Consider the following 17907-nt stretch of genomic DNA (forward strand, 5'->3'; position numbering starts at 1 on the left):
ATGAACTCTCTTCACCGCTGTTGCAATGCTGCGGGAGCACCTTGGCATGTAAACATATAGGTACCAGGGTGGCTTGCACTGGAGCCATTTCCACTCTGCAGAGCAAAAAAAAAAAAAAAGAAATGAGAGAAGGCGCAGACCGAGATTTGTGTCCCTGCTGGGAATTGTGCATTTTTGGTGGAGAAGAGGTGCTGCACCCTGTCCTTGTCAACTCTACAGTGAGGTGCGGCAGCAGAGACTTGGCAAAGCCGCCTGCAGATACAGCACACCCCTGTCTCGCCAGCATCTGTCCGGCCCCCAAGGGAAAGCTGAGTGCTATGGAGATGGGCAAATCTGCAAATACGGAGGGTATAGATGTGATGGGACTCATCTAACGGCTCCCAGCCCGGAAAGGGGCAGTTGCTCTCTGCCTCCCCCCTTCTCACGTGTGTTTGCTGCTCATGCTCCCAAGCCAAGCCTTGCCCTGTGCCAGGACAGCTTGCCAACTATTTATTTTTGTGGCTGAGTTGGCTGCTGGTCTAGGGAGGAGTTGGGCAAAGACCAGGCTATCACGGAGCCGGGGTCCCCCTGAATGGTTGGCCAGCAGCCATTGCCTCGAGCCACTTAGTAATGTATTCACGTGCTGTAATGCTGTAATGCGTTTGTGTGTTCATAGCTCTGGAGGGGAATGAAAACTAAATTGAAATCCCTGCTAAACTTTGCCTGAATCCACCAAGTGTACATAACTCTCCTGCTGTACTGTAGCTTCTTGCTGGCTTTCTGGTCTAAAAAAGAAATGTGGAAGCAGAGCAAAGCTTATATCTGGCCAGGGGATATTTATCAGAAATACCTTTTTCTTAGTTGGATGCAGCCTGCTCAAGGTCCTAAGCCGCATCTGTGTCTTGCAGGAGTGAAGTTTTGCTGTTTGTCACTGGCACGAGGTTTGTACCTGGGCCTCAGTAAACATGAGGTACACGTGCCACTTATTCCCCAGAGGTATATCCAGGTGGGAAGTCTGCTCCTCGGCCTCGGCATGCGTCTTCGGAGACAGCCTCCTTGCCAGCACTGCCTGTGACCACAACTCCTCTTGTGTTTCAGCATGCAGGGAAGGCAGAGACTGATTTTCCTCTGGTATTGCAGGTTTGGAGCTGATCCATCACGGCTGGGTCTGGGATGCAGAGGGGAGCAGCTCATCTGCCACTAGTTGGAGTGTGGAGGAGTGTTTCTGCACACCTGACTGGGACGCAAATAGAGGCAACCCCTCTGCTTCCAGGAAATCGGGCCTCGGGGTTTGGACTTGAGCTTCGCCTTGTAACTGTCAGGGATGCCAGTTCATCCCTGGGCGTATCTCACCAGGAGAGGTTTTGTGTTTCCTCCTCTGTTTGCACTGGAGGCACGGCTGGGATTTTGGCTGGGGCTTTCGAGGCTGGAGGATTGAGACAGAGGAACATTCTCTGCTTTGGCTGTCATCAGTTTGGATGTTCGGACCTCTGCCTGCGATGTGGGAGCACCCTTGGCCACTCTTACTGTGACCACGAAGGACTTCCCTGAGCTCCTGCCTCTAAGCCAGCAGGAAACCCCTCCTGTGGTCCATGGCTCCGCTCCCAGGCATCTGCACATGGCCGTGAGGAGGAAAGCTTCTCAGTCCCCGCCGGGGCTTTCACCCACCGTGTTTACATGTCGGCATCAACAAGCAGTGGGAAGAGAGGCACTGCGTTCATATCAAGGGATTCAAAGTCCTGGTTTTTATAATGGTGTTTATGGGGGAGCTGCACTCGTCCTCCCCTGATTTGCTAGATGGTGCTTTTAAGGGCAAAGTTACTCCTGCGGTCCCTTCCCTGGCCTCGTAATCAAATACTCGTTTCTTTCCTGGGGTGTCAGCTGTTTGAGTCTACAGAAAACTCCTGGGGCTCACCCCTAGCTCTCTTCAGCTACTAACGAGTACTATATCTACAGCAGCAAGGACAGGTGTGGTTAGGATTGCACTTTGAGCCCAGAGACAAAAGATAAATACAAAAAAAAATGAGTTCTCATTGAGAGTAGTGAACAAAAGGCACTTCTTGAAGTGTGTTTGATGCCCCTATACATTTCACAGGAGCTGCTATCTGAATTATGAAGAGGAAAGAGGTGTCATTAGTGAGTCATCTAACAGATCAGAGATGCTTTGAGGAAACAAAAAATAAATCTGTGTGCTTCCACACAAATGGAAACATCTAAGCAGCAAAGCAGGGGCGATTGGAAGGCCTGGGTTTATATCCAAACAGCAACAAACCGGTGTGCAAGAGATTTAGGGAGGGAAGAAAATGCCTGGAACAAATTACAGAGGAACAAGTTGTTGACATGAGCGGAGGAGCAGTCTTTAGCAGGAGCAGCGGGGCCAAAACACATGCTGGTGGTGCCGAGTCGCAACAGTAGGAGTAAGAATGAAAGGAAATTCCTGTAGCAAGATGTCATGGTGTCAAGGGGCTGCGAGATAAATTGGCAGAGGAAATCCAGTGCCTGAATAGACTAAGATGCCTAAAAATACACAGCTGGGGGAGGCTGTGTTATAAGCCTATAGAGTCCTGAAGGATGGGGAAGATCAGCGTGGACAAATTGCTGGTAGTATCTCAGCTCATGAAGTAAGAGAACTCAAAAAAAAAACCCAAACCCAAAAAAGCAAGCTGTGGGGAAAAGCAAATCCCCAGGGGAGGTACAATGTGCTATGGGGATGCGGTGGATGTCACAAGAGTCAGGGTTTCAAAGGCAGATTTGTAGAAGACAAAACTACAGAGTGACCTGACACGGGGAACCACATCTGGCCGAGGAGTTGCTTTCCTACATAACATCTTTTCTGTATGACAGAAGTCCCTAAAGCCACTGCTCTGCAGTTCAGGTATCTCTGCTCCTGTCTGTAATTACCTGGATTATTTTTACCATCTCCTCTTCTGGCATCTCTGGCTCGTTTTTTTTTGTACTGAGACTGCAAGGTAAGAGGGGACAGCGAGGTTCAGAGCCTGCTGCGGCATTCTGTAACAAGTCACTACAATCAAGCGATGTGCAAACCACATCATACAGCACAGAGAAGCTCCCAGCATCTGAGGGAGAGCCAGAAACCATTTGCAATTATTTTATTATGACTTAAAATAACATTTCTTCCAAGGAGGGATCACAGTTCCGTATCTTCTCTTTTTCTCCTTGCTTTCTCCCCACACATCCTGTAGGTAAGACCTATCTCTGCTGTGATGCCCACCACCCCCTCTTTTGTTGGGTCTGTTGTACCTGATGGCCAAACTCCAAGGATTTTGCTGAACGGTGGTTGCTTCACATCCAATAGCCCCTGTTTCAGCACTGGGTTTTGCCTGGGTGCATCCTTGACACCTTGCCTGTCCCCTAGGTCCCTGGTCATTCTTTTTAACCTCATGGCCTATTTTATCCACTCCTGAGAAAGAAATTGCATCTTCAGACATGCTCTATACCTACAAGCAATGAATATTTCCTTCAGCTGGCAGGCAAGTTTGGCTTGCACATGTACCAAACCAAAAAGAGGATGATGAACATGGGCAGGAGGGGACAGCATCCAAGGGACCTGGATCCAACAACCATCCAACTCGCAGTTTCCTTTTCTTAAATGACATAAACCCAACTATTTTAAAAGCACCAGCTGTTAGCAATGCTGTTCCAGCCCCGTAGCTGCATCACATGCCACAGTGCTGCAGTGTGCCCTTTAGCTGTGGTTTTTCGTGGCCACGGTGGGAGGGGGAGCAGCTGAGGAGACCCTTTCCTCTGACCCCACTGGGGACCCACCATATCTGATGGGTGATGTGGTTGTGGGGAGACTGGGCCAGCATAACAGCTTCCAGGTTCCTGGGAGGAGCATAGCACAAAAGCGACTGGCAAAATCCTCCTTTTGCCTCCAGCTTCATGGCTCCTGGGTGGAGAGATTTGTCCCAAGATCCTCAAGCTGTGTCCATCTCCTGGCCACCCTGGGGCTGGTTTTGTCCCCATCCCGCTAACCTCATCTCTCTGACATTGCCCCAGCAGTGAAGGGGATGCATGGCCATTACTGTGCCCTGTCCTGTCCCTTCCACCCCTAAAGTGGGACATCAGCTGGGGGGGTTTCTGCGGTAGGAGGTGGTGGGTGCGGGACCCTGTGTGAGCCCTGGCCACGGTAGAGATGCACATGCAGAAGCTGCTAGCAACTTTTATTTGCCACGTGCTGGAAACACCTCTGTAAGGCATACTGGCTTTTTTATTCCTCAAAAAAAAAAAAAAAACTGCACAGATGTATCCTACACATGTTCTGGGTGGGCAACATGGGGCTGGGGAAATGTGAGGTGGGATGAGGCACCGCAGCGCTTTGTAGCAATGCAGCAGCTTTCACATGGGTGCAAATTTGGGAGGAAGATGCAGAAATAAATCTTCAGTTTTGCAAAAGTCCCTCTGGCGCAGGGAAGCTGGTGAGATGCAGGGAGGCTGGGGCAGTGCTGGGTCTGCTACTGGGGAGTGGGATTGGAGGGGGTGGGTTGGGGGGCATGCGACGGTGCTGTCTCAAATCTGGGAGCGGAAGCGCAGGTCAGTGCCTGACATCTTCTGCGCGTAGTCCTGGTCAAAGCGCTCACTCTGGGCCACGGTGAAGTGGTTCTTCCAGTCTCCGACAGCGCCTGGGGACAGGCAAGATGGGGTCAGCAGGGACCAGGGGGGACGATGCACCAGGAGTCCTCTGGGGCTGCTCACCTTTGCGCATGAAGGGGGAGACGCCCTGGTCCATGAGATGGGAGGGCACCATGGTGTAGTTAGTGGTGGGGTTGTCCCGCATGACCTCGAAGGAAGTGTGTCGGGTGATGGTGTCCAGTGCCGCCTCTGGCAGCTCCTGCCCCAGGAACTGGGCCACCTTGGCAACCTCCCGGCGGAGGTCCTGCAGGACACAGGCTGATGCTCACCCCTCCTGCCACCCTGCTGGATCCCACACCACCATCCACCCTGCACCCTCACCTCCTTCAAGTCCTCGTAGAAGAGGTAGAGGATGGGGTGATCCTTCCGCCGCTCCCAGTACTCCCTGACGTGGTTGTACCAGGAGCCATATGCCACTGAGTGGGGAGAGCAGCCAGGGGGGCGTCAGTGGGTGACAGCACCCCACAGCGTCCCCACATGCACCCGCAAGTGCCCCGTCCCACCTCTGCCGGCCATGAACTCCTCCAGGTACTGGGCCCACGTCCCAGGGTGTGCCTGGAACTTGTTCATCAGGTCAAAGTGGTAGAAGGAGACGGCCACATCCTTGGCATTGCGCCCCACATAGATCATCTGCAGAGGGGCCATGTGGTACGAGGGGCAGCCCCAGAACCCCCAAAGGGGGGGATGCTCCAGCCCCTCAGGCTCCCAACACCGCTTAGGATGCTGGATGGAGCAGCAGGGGGTCCTGCCCCGGGGGAACAGAGGGGCTGCAGTTCCCCCCAGGGCAGATAGGAGGGTTGGGGGTTACCTTGCAGCGGTTTTCCCAGAAGGATTTGGGCAAGATATGTGCGGGCAGGTGGGTCTTCACCACGCGGGGCGAGGGCATGGAGGCCAGCAGGTCCGTCCCTGGGGGACACCAAAGCACATCCCCAGCGGGCCCTCAACAGAGTCCCTGTGGGCTTAACCCCCAGGTGGGGGCCCATGGCCAAGCCCCCACACCCTGCTACCTGCCGGTATCTCCCCGGGGGCAGAGAACTCCAGCATGGGCACCCTTTTGCTGATAATGTCCCGCTTGCACTTCTCGGGGTTGCCACCTTGCAGGATCATGTCCACGATCTCGCTGACCCAGGTGGTGCCTGGGGAAAGAAACCCACAAGCGGGGACACAGAGCAGCATTGGGGTGGCTCAGCACCAACAGCGTCCTAGACCTCAGCTGGGCTCCGTGGAAGCAACGGGAAATCCCACACAGCTCTGTTGGACAGCCCCAAATGTGCTGCGTCCCCCGGGCAGTGGGTCCCAGCCATACAACACGCTCGCCCACCTGGCACCACCATGTCTGGTGGGCCTGGGGATGCTCACCAGATTTGGGGAAGGTGACCACCACGATGTCCTCGGGGCGGCTCTGGAACGTGTCAACCCGCTCCCAGTTGTGGGCGAAGGCGCTGACCATGGGGATGTCATGCACCATGCGCCAGGGCTGCCGCAGGTAGGTGTCTGGATCGGCCATCCTGCCGGGAATGGGGACGCCTTGGGGAGGTGGCCAGAGAGGAGAGGGCCCCTTGCCCTGCTGGCCAGGGCAGTGCGGGCATCTGGCACCGTGCCTGCCCAGGGAGCGGCAGTGACGTTGCTGGTGAAGGGACCAGAGGTCACCACAGCCCTACCGCTGTGCCGGCTGTTGGGAAGGGGGGTCTCATCTGCAAGGGTGCGAGCCCACCCCGTGCCCCAGCAAGGGCTGGAGGTGCCCGTAGAGTGCTGGTGTCACCCAGGCATGGCACCTCTCCCCCTGCCTCAGTACCCCACGGGAGCAGGGAACTGGGTCCCTGGGGTTATTGCAGCAGCCCCCAGCCCAGGGGGAGCTTTAGGGGTGCTGGCTGCACCCCAAAGTACCCCAAACCCACCACCCTGCACCCCGCAGCACGCAGCCCCCAGCGGCTGAGCGTGGGCAGGGCACCCACAGGGCGCTCCGGGACACACGGCTCACCTAGCGCCGCTGCGCAGCTCTGCGAGGAGGGTGACGCCTGGAGGGTGACAGCGAGGGTGACCGCAGAGGACAGGGAGACGTGGGGCCCCGCAGCTGTTTTTACGAGGAGAGGGAAGAGGCAGGGCGGGAATGCGGCTGCCGGGAGGGAGGAGCGAGCGCGGGGAGAAGCCGGCAGCCACTGACCTCCCAGCAGGGCCGGTACGGACATCTCCAGCCCCACCAGCCCTGCTCCCCACCCACAGGTCCCAGCCCGTGTCCCCCCGGCATGGCGATGGGCAGACCACCTCTCGCTGCCCGCACTCAGCCAGCGCCTTCCCCACACGCAGTTTTGCCAAAATCCTCTGCGATCCCGCGAGCTGCCTGCAGCTATCCTCCCACCACGGTGGCCGAGGGGACGTGGAGTGGCACCGACTTGTCCCCAGCCAGAGGAGAGGCCAATGGCCCCAGGGTCAACACTGGCACAGGACGGTGAGCATCCCATGGGGGTGTCAGGGAGGACATTTTATTTCTCTTCAGCCATCCCAGGAGAGGGGAAGGAGCCCCCCCACAGCACGGCGGTGGTGCCGTCAGCACCAGGCGGATCCAGGGTACATCCGGCGGTGCATCCTCACATCTGGGTGCGGAAGTGCAGGTCAGTGCCTGACATCTTCCGCGCGTAGTCCTGGTCAAAGCGCTCACTCTGGGCCACGGTGAAGTGGTTCTTCCAGTCTCCGACAGCGCCTGGGACCACGCAAGACAGGGCTCAGCAGGGGCCAGGGGGGACGATGCACCAGGAGTCCCCTGGGGCTGCTCACCTTTGCGCATGAAGGGGGAGACGCCCTGGTCCATGAGATGGGAGGGCACCATGGTGTAGTTGGTGGTGGGGTTGTCCCGCATGGCCTCGAAGGAAGTGTGTCGGGTGATGGTGTCCAGTGCCACCTCCGGCAACTCCTGCCCCAGGAATTGGGCCACCTTGGCAACCTCCCGGCGGAGGTCCTGCAGGACACAGGCTGATGCTCACCCCTCCTGCCACCCTGCTGGATCCCACACCACCATCCACCCTGCACCCTCACCTCCTTCAAGTCCTCGTAGAAGAGGTAGAGGATGGGGTGATCCTTCCGCCGCTCCCAGTACTCCCTGACGTGGTTGTACCAGGAGCCATATGCCACTGAGTGGGGAGAGCAGCCAGGGGGGCGTCAGTGGGTGACAGCACCCCACAGCGTCCCCACATGCACCCACAGGTGCCCTGTCCCACCTCTGCCGGCCATGAACTCCTCCAGGTACTGGGCCCACGTCCCAGGGTGCGGGTGCAGCTTGTTCATCAGGTCAAAGTGGTAGAAGGAGACGGCCACATCCTTGGCATTGCGCCCCACGTAGATCATCTGCAGAGAGCTTGGTCACACGTGGGGACTTGTAAGGTCCCAGTGGGGCAGGTGTCCCCCTTATCTCTGCTGGGTCCCTCCAAGTGTGTCCCCACCAGCCTGTTACCTTGCAGCGGTTTTCCCAGAAGGATTTGGGCAAGACGTGAGCTGGGATGTGGGTCTTGATGATGCGAGGGGATGCCATGGCCTCCAGCTGCTCCGTGCCTGCAAAGAAGATTTCCCTCAAGTGGGCTCCCACTGCTGGCAGGTGCCCCACCCCAAAACAAAGCCTGTCCCCCATCCAGCACCAGCTGTCCCCCAACACCCCCTGCCACCCTATTACCTGCTGGCATCTTCCCTTGGGCGGCAAACTCCAGCATGGGCACTCTATTGCTGATAATGTCCCGCTTGCACTTCTCGGGGTTGCCGCCTTTCAGGATCATGTCCACAATCTCGCTGACCCAGGTGGTGCCTGGCAAGGAGGAGTTGGGTGTCCGGCTGGCACCATTCCCACCAGAGCCCCATCTTCGGCACCAGAGGGGCACTGTACACCGGCGTTACCCTTCGGCATGCCCTCAGTCCCAGCCCGGGGGGCTGCAGGCTGGTGCCTCCCTTACCGACCATGGCCCCTCTCTGGTGCCTGAGGATGCTCACCAGATTTGGGGAAGGTGACCACCACGATGTCCTCAGGGCGGCTCTGGAACGTGTCAACCCGCTCCCAGTTGTGGGCAAAGGCGCTGACCATGGGGATGTCATGCACCATACGCCAGGGCTGCCGCAGGTAGGTGTCTGAATCGGCCATCCTGCGGACAGGGACGCGTGGGGGGGGGGCTGGCTGGCAGTGGGGAGCATCACGGGGCCACCTCATCCCTCGGGGTCCCCAAAATCTGAGCTGAGCCCAGCTACTCCAGCCACGGGAAGGAAACCCTTCCCTGCTTGCTGGCATCCGGAGAGGTGGCACCTGCCTCCTGCGGGAATTTCGGGGGCCAGCTGGCGATGCAGGGGGCATGGGGGTGCACGGCCAGCCCTGAGGGGCTCAGGTCGGCGCAGCCAGCGGGCAGCTGCCCGTACCAAGCTGACCCCCCCACACCTCACCCCCGTCTCCAACACCCCCCCCCCGGCTCTCTGTTGCAGGGGGCAAAGGGAAGCCCCGCTTGGGGGGGGGGGAGGGAGGTACGGGAGGGCTGGAGGGAGGCGGGAGGGGGGCTCGCAGGACTCTCCTCGGGAAACCTTTCCACCCGCGACGCCAACGCTGGCACGGGGGGGGCTGCCAAACCCCCACGCTGCGATTTTTGGAGGGCGGCTCTGTGGCTCGCCTCCGTCTCCCAGGAGCTTGCGGGGACACCGAGCCCCTCCGAGCCCACCCGCGCCTCCCCCCCCTCCTCCACGTCCCCCACGCAGGCCCTCCGCTTGCGAGGCAGGGACACCCCGAAACGGGACGAGCCCCCCGGACGCTGGCCGGGGTCTCCCCGTTACCTGCCTCTTCCTCGGCAGCTCGGGCAAGGCGGAGGCAAAGCGTTGCCCGCAGCTTCGGGAAGGGGGGGGGGGGGGGGGGGCGGGATTTGTTATTTTGCCTTCCCGGCGTGGAAGATGGAGGCGCGGGGAGGCGCTTGGGGCTGCGGGAGGCCGGGGGATGTCCTTAGGGAAGGGACCCGGAGCGACATGGCCCCGGAGCTGCAAGGAAGCGGCGAGCGGGGATGGGGACGCAGCCCCGCTGGGGACGGTCCCCAGACGCCTGTGATGAGCTGTGCCGTGCTCAGCACCCTCCCCCCCGCGCACACGTACACACACACACACACACACACACACACACGCCCCACACACACAGCCCCGTAAACAAACAGATGGCGGGGGGTGGGAAATCACAGCTTCTTCCTCCGCCCACAGAGGCAAACGCAGGGAGAAAATCTCAACCCACGTCCCGGGGGCTTTGAACATCACCCTGTCCCAGTCCAGGGCGTCACTCACCCCCCATGGATGTCCCCAGCTCCTTGCACTGGTACGGGGCTCGCTAGCGGGATTCGCGGTCAGGCTTTGGACACCCCCCCCAACACCCTCAAGGCACTCAAATATGCGGTCCAAAGTTTGCAGGGTTGCAAAGCACGAGTGCGGCCGATACCGTACTTCTGGGAAAAGGATTTAAAGGCACCGGTGGTGGTGAAATGCTCCTCCTTACCTGCTTTCCATGGGTGAACGTGAGCCGGGAGGGAGCAGGGAGGTCAGGAGACACAGCAGCGGGTCAGAGGGAGCAGCCCGCTTGTTTGCAACCTTGATAAAAACGTCCCCGATTTGTCCCCAGGCCCAAGTTCCCAGTGAGGCAGGACACGCCGTGTCATGCACCTGGGTGTTTTGCGGGCAGGGACATGCCCTCCTCCCTGCCCGACTGTCCATGTGCCAGCAAAATTGGCTGTGTGTGCAAACCCCGCAAGCAAAGCCAGGTGCTGGGGAAGCGCAGATATCTCCATTGGCTTTTAAATGAGTGGAAATGATTTTTTCCTGTGGGAGAGCTCCCCTCGTAGCACTGCTGCCCTTTAGGAGTCAGATCCAGGTTGCATCTCTTTGGGGATGAAACAACCCCATGAGACTGCCTTGCCAAAAAGCTGCAACCTTGGAAACTCAAGAACAGGCTGGAAATGGGCTGCAACTGGGGAATTTGGGGCTCCTAAGCAAACCCTTGCCCACAGTGGGACCGGTACTGGTTTGCTCCATCCATCCCCGAGAAAGGGCTCAGTGAAGCGGGGTTGGAGGTTGCAGAGTGGGTTCCCCATCCAACAAGGACAGTGACGTTGCCAAGCATGGCAAGATGCTGGCAGGGAGGTGCAAACCACAGGCTGAGGAGCTCAGGCTAGGCCAGGGAGCTCGGGGTGAGCCCTGCCACTGCCCGCTCTGCCAAGAAACTTGCCACAACCCAGAGGCGTGAAAACTCCTGCACATGCAAGAGCTGCAGAGCGTCGTGTTCGCCAGTGCTTTGGGGTTTTTTCCACTCTTCATCAATCTTCGCTCCCTCCCGACGCCTTGGTAGGATGGGTCTGGGGCGGCCCAAGGTGTCAGGGGCCAGCGGTGGTTTTTTGGAGGATTCCCACTCCTGGTGATGCCTGACCACCACCAGCTAAAAATCTACCGCGCCCATGCCCACCCTTCTGCCCGCTGATCATGGGGGTGCCCTGGCCACTGCCTACGATTTGTGGCATGGAGCTCCCCCACTTTTCCCCACAGGCAATGGCTCACTCTCTGGTTATCCCAATTTATTGCAGGGAGAAAAGTGAATTGGCACAAGAATGCTCTGTCCGAACCCACCTTCTCCACCAGAGGAGCTGGGAGAAGCTGAGCCCCACCCCGGAAGGCGGATGAGCCCCTCATGCCTCCATCTGGAAGCAGAGGTCGGAGCCTGCCATGTGCTCCTGGTAGTGCTGGTCAAAGCGCTCGTTCTGGGCCACGGTGAAGTGGTTCTTCCAGTCCCCAGAGATCCCTGGAGGTGAGAAAGTGAGTGGGGCAAATCGTGACACCCCCAAAATATTTGCAGCCACAGATGAGGGCTGCAGTACAGCCTAGGGACACCCCAACCAAACCCTCCACCACTGGCAGAACCCCACCTTTCCGGAGGAAGGGGGAGAGGCTGTGGTCCATCAGGGCGGTGGGCATGGTCTCGTAGTTGGCAGCAGGGTTCTTTTTCATCTCCTGGAAGGAGGTGTGGTGGAGGATCCTCGCCACTGTCCCCTCTGTTACCTCCTTGCCCAGGAACTGCAGGATCTTCTGCACCTCCCGCCGTGGGTCCTGAGGGATGGCTGACATGGGGACGCTGCCAAAAAGGCTGAGGGGGGGGCAACGGGGGCGCCCTCCCCTCCACCCCACCCTCACCTTCTTCATGTCCTCATAGAAGAGGTAGAGGAGCTGCTTCTCCTGCTTCTTCTCCCACCAGCCCCGCACATGATCATACCAGGACCCATAGGCCACTGTGGGATGCAGTCAAGGGGTTAGCTGAAAAGCAGGCTGGCGGGGGGTGCCCCCCCCCCCCCCAGCATTTTGGGGTGGGCACCCTGGGGCTCAGCCCCAACCTTTGCCAGCCATGAAGGTTTCCAGGAACTCTCCCAGTGTGCCAGGGTCAGGGTGCATCTTCGCCATCTGGTAGAAGTAGTAGTAGGAGATGACGACATCCTTGGGGTTGCGGGCCATGTAGATGACCTGGGGACAGACAAGGATGTGGGTGGGGGGTGCAGAGCAGCACCCCCTCCCTGCCACCTGGACAGGGAGAGACGTGGGGGACACCCATGGCATTACCTTGCAGTTCTTGTCCTGGAAGGAAGTCGGGAGGAGGTGGACTGGGAGATGGGTCTTCACCAGCCGTGGGGACGGGGTTTTCTCCAGCTGCTCGACGCCTGCGGGACAGGGGGTTTAGTGGTGCAGGCCACAAGCACCCTCACCCCTACCTGGGCTCAGCAGCCTCCCACCAGTGCAGGGGGCAGCTGGGCTGGGCTCTCACCGCTCGGCAGCTCGGGGGCCTTCATTTCCAGGAAGGGCACCCGGTTGAAGATGGCATCCCGTCGGCACTTCTCCACATCGCCGTCGTGGTAGATCATGTCCAGGATCTCGCTCAGCCATGTCGTGCCTACGGCACAGGGACAGCATTGCAAGGGCTGACGTCCCCCCCAGCCCCCCTACACCCTTCCCCAGGGCCACTCACCCGATTTGGGGTAGGTGGCGATGACCAGGTCATCCGGCCGGGCTTGGAAAGCCTTCACCTGCGGCCAGCCCTCCACGAAGCACTTGTAGAGGGGGATGCCGTGGAGGCTGCCCAGCTCCTCCCTGATCACGTCTTCCCTCCCCATGGCCGGCGACGGGTCCCCGCAGCGCTGCCTCTCCTCTCCGCCGGCGGCCGCCGCGACCTCGGGAACGGCTGGATCCTGCTGGCGGCACCGTCCCCGGGGCAGCGCCCGTCAGGCGAAGTCCGCCCCCGCATCGCGCCCGACGGAGGTCTCGCCGGTGCCGGCGGGGAGATGCCCCGTTCCCCGACGGGGGGATGCCCCGTTCCCCGGCGGGACACCGCCGCGAAACCTTCGGCGCCGTCCGTGCGGGGCCGGGAACGGAGCCCGGCATCGCCTCTCCTCCCGCCCGGCCGCCCTTCTCCCCTCCTGCTTCAGCCCCCCCGTGAACGGCCGCCACGGGGGTTCGGACCCCCCCCATCCCCGCCGCCGGCCGTACCTGGCGGGGCTCTGCGGGTGCTGATCGGCGGCGCTGCGGGCGCCGGGAGCCTCGGCACCTCCGCCCGCCCCTCCCCGGGCGGTAATGGTTAACGAAAGCCGGCTGGGCCAAGGGGCGCGGTGGACGGGAGGCGGGTTCAAAGGGCCAAGAGCCGAGACGTGGGGCCGGTTCGGGTGGGTATCCCCCGGGGAGGCGTCGGGGGAGCCCGTGGGCCACCACCCCTCGACCCCAATCGCAAGTGGGCAAGGGACGGGCCGATGGAGCCTTAGGGCGGGCAGGCACGTGGGCAAGCAGCCCGGCGGGGAGAGCAACGGCGAGGCGGGCTGAGGGCGGGAGGGATGTGGCAGAAGGGGCCTGCAGGGTGGCCCCCGGGGGCCACGGCGGTGTCACCGGGGCCGGTACCGGGGGGCTGCGGGGCCGACCCTCGGCCGCCAGGGGGAGCCATCGTGCGGGGCAGGTGCGCGGCGGCACCGCGGCTTCAGCGTTCCCCCACTCGCAGCCGCCAGGGGGCGCCGCCGCCGCGGGACCGGCGGGGGCAGCGCCGCGGCGGCGGCGGGAGCGGGTGCGGTCCGCGGGTGTGGGGCCGGGGGTAGCCCTGCCGGGCCCGGGGCCTGCGCTGCGGCTGCCTCCCCGTCACGGTTGTTCCTGGTGCCGCCGCCGCGTCCCTCCGCCCGGGGCCGAGCGGTCACCGGCGCCCCCGTGCGTGCTCCGGGCCGGCGCCGGGACGAGGGTGCCGCCCTTTCCACCCTTCTCCCCCGGCTCGCCGGCACCGGCCGCCGCCCGTTCGGTGCTGCCTGAAGCTCAGGCCCGTGCCCTGCCTGCAGGCAGCCGCCCCTCCCTACGGGCAGCCTGGTGCTGCCCGCGTCCCCTCCCGGTGCCGGACCCCCGGCTCCCGGCGGGGGGCTCTTGCCGGGGCCCCCGGGTGACCCAGGCAGGGGCCGCGGTGGCTGCTGCCCGCCGGGTCTCGCAGGCGCCGGCGCTGCTGTCGCTGCGCTGCCGGCACCGCCTGCGCGGGCGGCCGCGGGAGGGTGGTTCGGTTTCCTCTCCCCTCCCCCCCGCCGCCGCCCCGGTGTGTGATGATCCTCCATAGGTGCCCGTCTGGGGGCCGGTGACTTTCCCGGAGTCCTTCCCTGCCGACCCTCTGGGGTGCCCTCTCGGGGGGCGGGAGCTGCAGCTCCAGCTCAATCACACCGGCGGCTCCTGGCAGGGCAGAGGAGAGGGGCCTCTTCCCTGGCCTGTTCCGGGGGGAAGTGTCCCCCGGGGGACAAGAGGATCTGGCGGGGCTGGGGGTCTCCCAGGGCAGCCAGTGACTGCTCCTGCCACTGGGCTCCCTCCTCCTGGTGCTGGTTTCTTCTCCCCGGCTCTTCTCTGGAGCAGCTGCCGGCACAACAAATGCCTCCGGCCTGATGCTGGCTCTGCCAGGGAGAGCTCAAACACCACTGTGTGGGAGCTGCTGCTGGGGTGAACTGGTTTCCGCTGGGGTTCAGTCCTGCCCAGTGCCACCCTCACAGGCAATGCCCAAGGGCTGGAGCCAGCAGCATCAGGCGCTGCCATGGCGGGGCCTCGGAGCAGCTCTGGGCCCTGTGCAAAGCCCCACTTTTACCGAGAACCTTCTTTTTCATCTCAAAACGTGGTGAGGTAGGAGCAGAGGCTGCTCCAGGGATCTCCACCGGCTCCTGCAGCCTGGTCGGTGAGATAGTGAAGCCGGCCTGGCCAGGCAGGAGGGAGCTAGGCCTGGCCAGAGCTTGGGGAGTGGTTTTGTGCTCAGGGCACTTTGGCTTCGCCCCTTGTCCTGCCAGTGGGGCGGCTGAGGGACAGGGAGGGCAGGTGCCATCCCCTGGTGGGGGTCCCCATGAGGCCCTTGAGGGGAAGGAGGAGACCTGGCATGGCTGGGCAGCGCTGGTGGGTTGCCATGGATGCCGGTGCGTGTCCCTTGGATCTGTCGGGTGCTGTCAGGGTCTGGCCCAGACCCTGCTGGCACTGGTGCGGTGCTAGCCCTGTCCCCAGCCTGAGGCTGCTGGTCACTGGTCTGTGCCACTGCTGCTGCTGCCGCCCAGCGTGGGTGGGTTTTCAGCCAGATCCTGGCTCTCTCCTGGGGAGAAATGCAATGTTTCTGATGCCTTGTCCCCATTTCTCCTTGCCCTCCCATTGCAGGTGCATGGCACTGGGATGCCACTGCCAAAAGTGCCAGCGAGGGGCCAGGAAGAGCCGCCCATGCCCAGGAGGCAGCAGGGTTTGCAGGAGCAGCAGCTCCAGGGGCTCTTCGGGCCATTTCATGCCAGCAGGGACTCTGACTGTCCCACATCTCTCCCTGGGCAGGGACAGATGGACAGAGGAGCCCCAGCCACACCAGCAGCCAACCCCACCGGAAAGACCTGTGTGGGGTGTGTGGCCCCCAGGAAGAAGCCAGGCTGCCTGCGCTGACCATTACACTGCCGCCTGCCCAGCACCTGGCTGGGGACAGCCCTGCCTGCGCCCGCCTGGCTCTGCCCAACTGGAGACTGTGGGGACTTCACGGCTCCATCTCGGCTGCATCTTCAGGTCAGTTGTTTTGGCCCATTTTGTTTTGTTTCTGCTCCAGCTTGTGGACGGCTCCAGTTCTTTTGTGGCTTCAGCTCGTGGATGGCTCTAACTCAACTGCAGCTTTGGGTCATTTTTTTCTGCCCCTGGTTTGTTTTAGGTCCAGCTCATGGACGGCTCCACCTTATGCTTGTTCTTGCTTCCAGCACATTTTAGGCTCCAGCTGGGTTTCAGCTTCTCTGGCTTCATTTCAGGTCCAGTTTATTTGTAACTCCAGTTCAGTTCCATCTCCAGTTTGTCTGTGGCCCCAGCTCCACTTCATTTCTGCTCTCTCATTACAGCTTGTGCTTGTTCAAATGGTCTTGCCTTTCGACAGGGTTGTAAATCAATCACTGTCATAACTTGAATATGAACTGTCATACTTGTACATTGTCTTAAGATGGACTAATGAGTTAATGACTATTCTGGCTGTTGTACACACCCTGAATAAAGAGTTGGACCCACGAAGATGATGTGAAAAGTGCCTTTTCCCCCAGAGACTGTCTCAGGCGTTGAGTTGGGCCTGCTGCGTGCCAGTCTCCCAAGCCTCAGGGACCAACATGACTGGACCCCCACCTCTGGCAAGGGTCCACACAGGTGCCCCCGCGCTGTTCCCTACCTCAGTTCTCCCTGGCCCCTGAAACACCTCTGCCCATTGGCCCCATCCCATTCCCACCCGGCTTCCACCTTGCTCAGGACGGCTTCTGCTGTAGGTGAGCATGACCACAGCCCGAGTGTTCTCCAGTCATCTCTCATCTCCCTGGACACCCCCCAGCAGCACTGCACTGCCAGAGCACAGCGGGGCATTGCCCAGACTCTCTCCTCACCCTGCGGCGAGCTGCATTATGGGCAGTGCTGGGCACTGGGGTCTCATCCCAAAGCTGTGGGAACCAGGTCCACGTTGGTTGCTTCGGTGTGGAGAGAGATTGGAGAGAAACTGCCCTCTCAGCTCCCTGGGTGCTCCAGGCATGGGAGCCCAAACGTTCCCCTGGAGGGCCTATTTTCCTGAACCCTTTTGAGCACTTTTCCCATCAATTCCCACCCACTGGGCCAGGGCCAGGGAGACCCATCACCCCTAAATCAGGTCCAGGATGCTGACACAAGGTTATGAGCTGCAGCCATCAGCTGGGACATTCCGTGGGGATGGGCTGGAAATCCTGCAGCACCCCTGACACTAGCAGAGAGCACGGCTGGAGAAAAGGTGGGGGAACCCACAGGTACAGGAGCAGGCAGCGAGCCGGAGGAGCCTGGTGAGGTGCGATGCCAATACCAGCACCCCGAGCTTTGGGCCTCAGCGCCCCAGAACCGTGGCACGGTGCTGGCACAAGGACAGCTCCTTGGGCAGCTCCAGGCTGGTCGCTGCCCTTTGCTGGGTCTTCCTTGTGAAAAACAGATGGGGAGAACAACTCTGTCAGGTGGGAGCCCAGGAAGCCATTCCTGAGGCCATGAGGAGACAGAGGTAGGTGCGAGGGGCCGGGCGAGGATGGGGAAGGCGTGGGAACAAATGTCTGCCTGGGAGAAGGGAGAGCCACTGGGCTGGCCCCTTGCAGAGGGCTGCTGGTGACATTGGGGGACACATGGGGGACACCCAGTGCCATTGAAGTGAAGAGGTGTGATGCTGTGCTGGGTTTGGCTGGGATAGAGTTAATTTTCTTCACAGTAGCTGGTACAGGGCTATGTTTTGGATTGATGCTGAAAACAGTGTTGATAATACAGGGAAGTTTTTGTTATGGCTGAGTGGTGCTTACACAGTGTCAAGGCCTTTTCTGCTCCTCACATCACGCCAGGGAGTAGGCTGGGGTGCACAAGAAGTTGGGAGGGGACACACCCCAACTGACCAAAGGGATATTCCATACCATATGACACCATGCTCAGTATATAAAGCTGGGGGAAGAAGAAGGAAGGGGGGACATTTGGAGTGATGGCATTTGTCTTCCCGAGTTACCATCACCTGTGATGGAGCCCTGCTTCCCTGGAGATGGCTGAACACCTGCCTGCCCGTGGGAAGCAGTGAATTAATTCCTTGTTTGGCTTTGCTTGCCTGCATGGCTTTTGTTTTATTTATTAAACTGTCTTTATCTCAACCCAGGAGTTTTTTCACTTTTACTCTTCTGATTCTCTCCCTCATCCCACTGGGGGGTCAGGGAGGAAGTGAGTGAGTGGCTGCATGGTGCCCAAAAGGACTGTCACGGTTTA

General features: G+C 60.4%; 2 protein-coding genes across 3 annotated transcripts; both read right to left on the reverse strand.

Annotated features, from left to right (window-relative positions):
* Positions 1–4146: 4146 nt before the first annotated feature.
* Positions 4147–6715, reverse strand: SULT1B1 (sulfotransferase family 1B member 1). Its single transcript, XM_082482612.1, has 8 exons — positions 6614–6715; positions 5992–6140; positions 5640–5768; positions 5441–5538; positions 5136–5262; positions 4954–5048; positions 4696–4876; positions 4147–4622 (listed from the first exon to the last, which is right to left on the reverse strand). The coding sequence occupies exons 2-8, from the start codon at positions 6137–6139 to the stop codon at positions 4510–4512; spliced, it is 891 nt and encodes a 296-aa protein (XP_082338738.1). The 5' UTR covers position 6140; positions 6614–6715; the 3' UTR covers positions 4147–4509.
* A 4468-nt stretch (positions 6716–11183) lies between these two features.
* LOC309671386 (sulfotransferase 1 family member D1-like) lies at positions 11184–13215 on the reverse strand. Of its 2 annotated transcripts, none has more exons than XM_082482610.1 (8): positions 13153–13215; positions 12635–12854; positions 12434–12559; positions 12232–12329; positions 12009–12135; positions 11812–11906; positions 11547–11727; positions 11184–11422 (listed from the first exon to the last, which is right to left on the reverse strand). In XM_082482610.1, exons 2-8 carry the CDS (start codon positions 12777–12779, stop codon positions 11310–11312), a joined length of 885 nt encoding a protein of 294 aa, XP_082338736.1. In that variant the 5' UTR covers positions 12780–12854; positions 13153–13215; the 3' UTR covers positions 11184–11309. The 2 variants fall into 2 exon arrangements, with proteins under 2 accessions (XP_082338736.1, XP_082338737.1); XM_082482611.1 differs by having other exon boundaries at positions 12635–12857; positions 13153–13194.
* Between the last annotated feature and the right edge of the window lie 4692 nt (positions 13216–17907).

The sequence above is a fragment of the Vanellus vanellus genome, assembly GCF_965231255.1.
Source record: "Vanellus vanellus genome assembly, chromosome: 4".
Taxonomy (NCBI): domain Eukaryota; kingdom Metazoa; phylum Chordata; class Aves; order Charadriiformes; family Charadriidae; genus Vanellus; species Vanellus vanellus.

What these genes read in the sequence shown, in the direction of transcription:
- SULT1B1 (XM_082482612.1), bottom strand. Translation starts at nt 6,139, where the DNA reads ATGGCCGATCCAGACACCTACCTGCGGCAGCCCTGGCGCATGGTGCAT. An exon ending in GGTCACCTTCCCCAAATCTG is followed by an intron (nt 5,769 to 5,991) that starts GTGAGCATCCCC and finishes TTCTTTCCCCAG; the next exon opens with GCACCACCTGGGTCAGCGAG. An exon ending in GGAGTTCATGGCCGGCAGAG is followed by an intron (nt 5,049 to 5,135) that starts GTGGGACGGGGC and finishes CTCCCCACTCAG; the next exon opens with TGGCATATGGCTCCTGGTAC.
- LOC309671386 (XM_082482610.1), bottom strand. Translation starts at nt 12,779, where the DNA reads ATGGGGAGGGAAGACGTGATCAGGGAGGAGCTGGGCAGCCTCCACGGC. An exon ending in TCCAGGACAAGAACTGCAAG is followed by an intron (nt 12,136 to 12,231) that starts GTAATGCCATGG and finishes GTCTGTCCCCAG; the next exon opens with GTCATCTACATGGCCCGCAA. An exon ending in TCTATGAGGACATGAAGAAG is followed by an intron (nt 11,728 to 11,811) that starts GTGAGGGTGGGG and finishes GCCATCCCTCAG; the next exon opens with GACCCACGGCGGGAGGTGCA.